This window comes from Phyllostomus hastatus, unplaced genomic scaffold (genome assembly GCF_019186645.2).
Source record: "Phyllostomus hastatus isolate PE091 unplaced genomic scaffold, TTU_PhHast_1.1 phas_scaffold_501, whole genome shotgun sequence".
In the NCBI taxonomy this organism is placed as follows: domain Eukaryota; kingdom Metazoa; phylum Chordata; class Mammalia; order Chiroptera; family Phyllostomidae; genus Phyllostomus; species Phyllostomus hastatus.
This window is the reverse complement of record NW_025334033.1, coordinates 1,816,062-1,818,464: the sequence shown is the minus strand read 5'-3', so window position 1 is coordinate 1,818,464 and position 2,403 is coordinate 1,816,062. Positions and strand designations below refer to the sequence as shown.

At 37.8% G+C, this 2,403-nt stretch overlaps 1 protein-coding gene across 1 annotated transcript; it reads left to right on the top strand.

Annotated features, from left to right (window-relative positions):
• The first annotated feature begins 921 nt into the window (after positions 1-921).
• On the top strand, positions 922-1,860 carry LOC123808605 (olfactory receptor 4F3/4F16/4F29-like). Its single transcript, XM_045823371.1, has one exon. It carries the CDS (start codon positions 922-924, stop codon positions 1,858-1,860), a length of 939 nt encoding a protein of 312 aa, XP_045679327.1.
• Positions 1,861-2,403: the final 543 nt, after the last annotated feature.

Below are 2,403 nucleotides of genomic sequence, written 5' to 3'. Positions count from 1 at the left end.
GTAGAGGATGTTGTTGTTTAATGGGTATAAAGTGTCAGAGCTGCAAAATGGAAACATTCTGAAGATCTTTCCACAACAGTGTCAAAATACTGCATACTACTGCAGTAGATGCTTAAAAAAGGTTAATACAGTAATTATTATATCATGTATTTTTTCCACAATGAAAAAACATTGGAATATTTGGAAGAGAAGTGAACCTAATCTGACTTGAAAAAGAATGAAATTCTATCTTCAATAAGGCCCATATACTTCCTCTTTGACTACACCTGCCTAGTTCTGATGTGAATATTGCCTAGTTTCATTGATCTCAAACTCAGTCTGCATCCTATCCTATCATTTGTTTCTTCTTAATTCAGTCCCATCTCATGTTTTAGAAACTCTTATTCCTAGAGAATGATCTACTGAATAGCAACAGTTCTCCCCCAACCCTGTGCTATTGTATGGAGAGAAGAATATAAAAAATGGCCATGAAAGGGAGGTGAAATTTTTTTTTTTATGGAAAGCAGGGTAAGATGTAATATGCATAATAATCTAATTTCCCTTTGGAGGTAATGAAATGAATTGATTTCAACTAACTGTCTCCCTCCCTTTGCAAGTAAGTATACTTTCTTGCTTGTATGTTCTGTTTCTTGCTGCAGGTACTTGCCTAATTCCCCTATAATTTTAGTCCATAAGAGATTATGCTGCTAGTTACAATCATGATATGATCTCTTCACTTATGTTTACATCACCACCACCACCACCACCACCACCATCATCATCATCTTGCAAGTGTGAAGAATTGGATAACCAGATAGTTTTCATTGTTAGGGTGAATAGGGCAACACAAATAATTAATACCACTATCATTCAGAATAATCATCATTTCTTTCTTATTTTCGTGGTGGGCATAATTTCAGCCACAGCCCAGTGGGTGGATAAATGGAAGGGGGAAATCACTCAGTTGTGTCTGAGTTTGTGTTTCTGGGACTCACCCGTTCATGGGAAATCCAGCTTGTCCTCCTGGTGTTTTCCTCTGTGCTCTATGTGGCAAGCATGACTGGGAACATCCTCATTATGTTTTCTGTGACCACTGATCCTCATTTACACACCCCCATGTACTTTCTACTGGCCAGTCTCTCCTTCATTGACTTGGGAGTCTGCTCTGTTTGCGGCCCCAAGATGATTTATGACCTCTTCAGAAAGCGTAAAGTCATCTCTTTTAGAGGATGTATTGCTCAGATCTTCTTCATCCACTTCCTTGGTGTTACGGAGATAATGTTGCTCATCGCCATGGCTTTTGACAGATATGTGGCCATTTGCAAGCCTCTCCACTACCTGACCATTATGAGCCCACGGATGTGCATTTTGTTTATGGCTGCTGCCTGGGCATTTGGCATCAGTCACTCATTGTTTCAACTAGCACTTATTGTTAACTTGCCTTTCTGTGGTCCTAATATACTGGACAGCTTTTACTGTGACCTTCCTCGGCTCCTCAGACTGGCCTGTACAGACACCTACAGATTGCAGTTCATAGTCATTGCCAACAATGGGTTAATTTGTGTTGTCTCTTTCTTTGCACTTATCATTGGCTACAGTTTCATCCTGTTTACTGTTTGGAAACATTCCTCAGGTGGTTCACCCAAAACTCTGTCCACTTTATCAGCTCACATCACTGTGGTCCTTTTGGCCTTTGGCCCAATCATGTTTATCTATACATGGCCACACCCCAATTCACAGATGGACAAGTTTCTTGCACTGTCTGATGCTGTGCTCACTCCCTTTTTAAATCCAGTCATCTACACATTTAGGAATAAGGAGATGAAGGCAGCAATAAAGAGATCTTTCAGACAATTAGTGATTGTTAGAAAGATTTCATAGATAATGTTATAAGGTCATTATCATCACGTAGCCAGTATCTGGGATTTTAGAGTTGTCTTTGTAATGTATCAGTAATTGGCTTGTATAAGCAGACTCTTTATGAATGCTCTTATTCCCTAAGAATAATGAATATTTAAAGAAATGAAACTTTAATTCAAAAGTCATGTTGATTCAGATGGGGTTGCACATATACGTACTAATTATAGTAATTTCTTCCTTGTTGGTTTCTTTGCTTTTTGTTTTTCTGAAGATTTTTGTGTTATTATTGTCTTTCAATTTACCAATACATTTTCTCATAATCTTTCTGTAGAGGCAACCGAGGGGCTAAATATTCACTTGCAACTGATAGTCACCACTTTTGAACCATAATGCCCCTTCTTTTACTCTTTTTGTAATTTGGAAAACATTCATATCTCATTCAAGTTATTCAAGCCCATTATAAGTATGCACTTTCTCTTTATGGTTTAGAAAACATAGTTATTTTGTTGAACAGAAGAGTTTTCTCTTCAGATACTTCAAATAGGTATGAACAACCTGATTTTA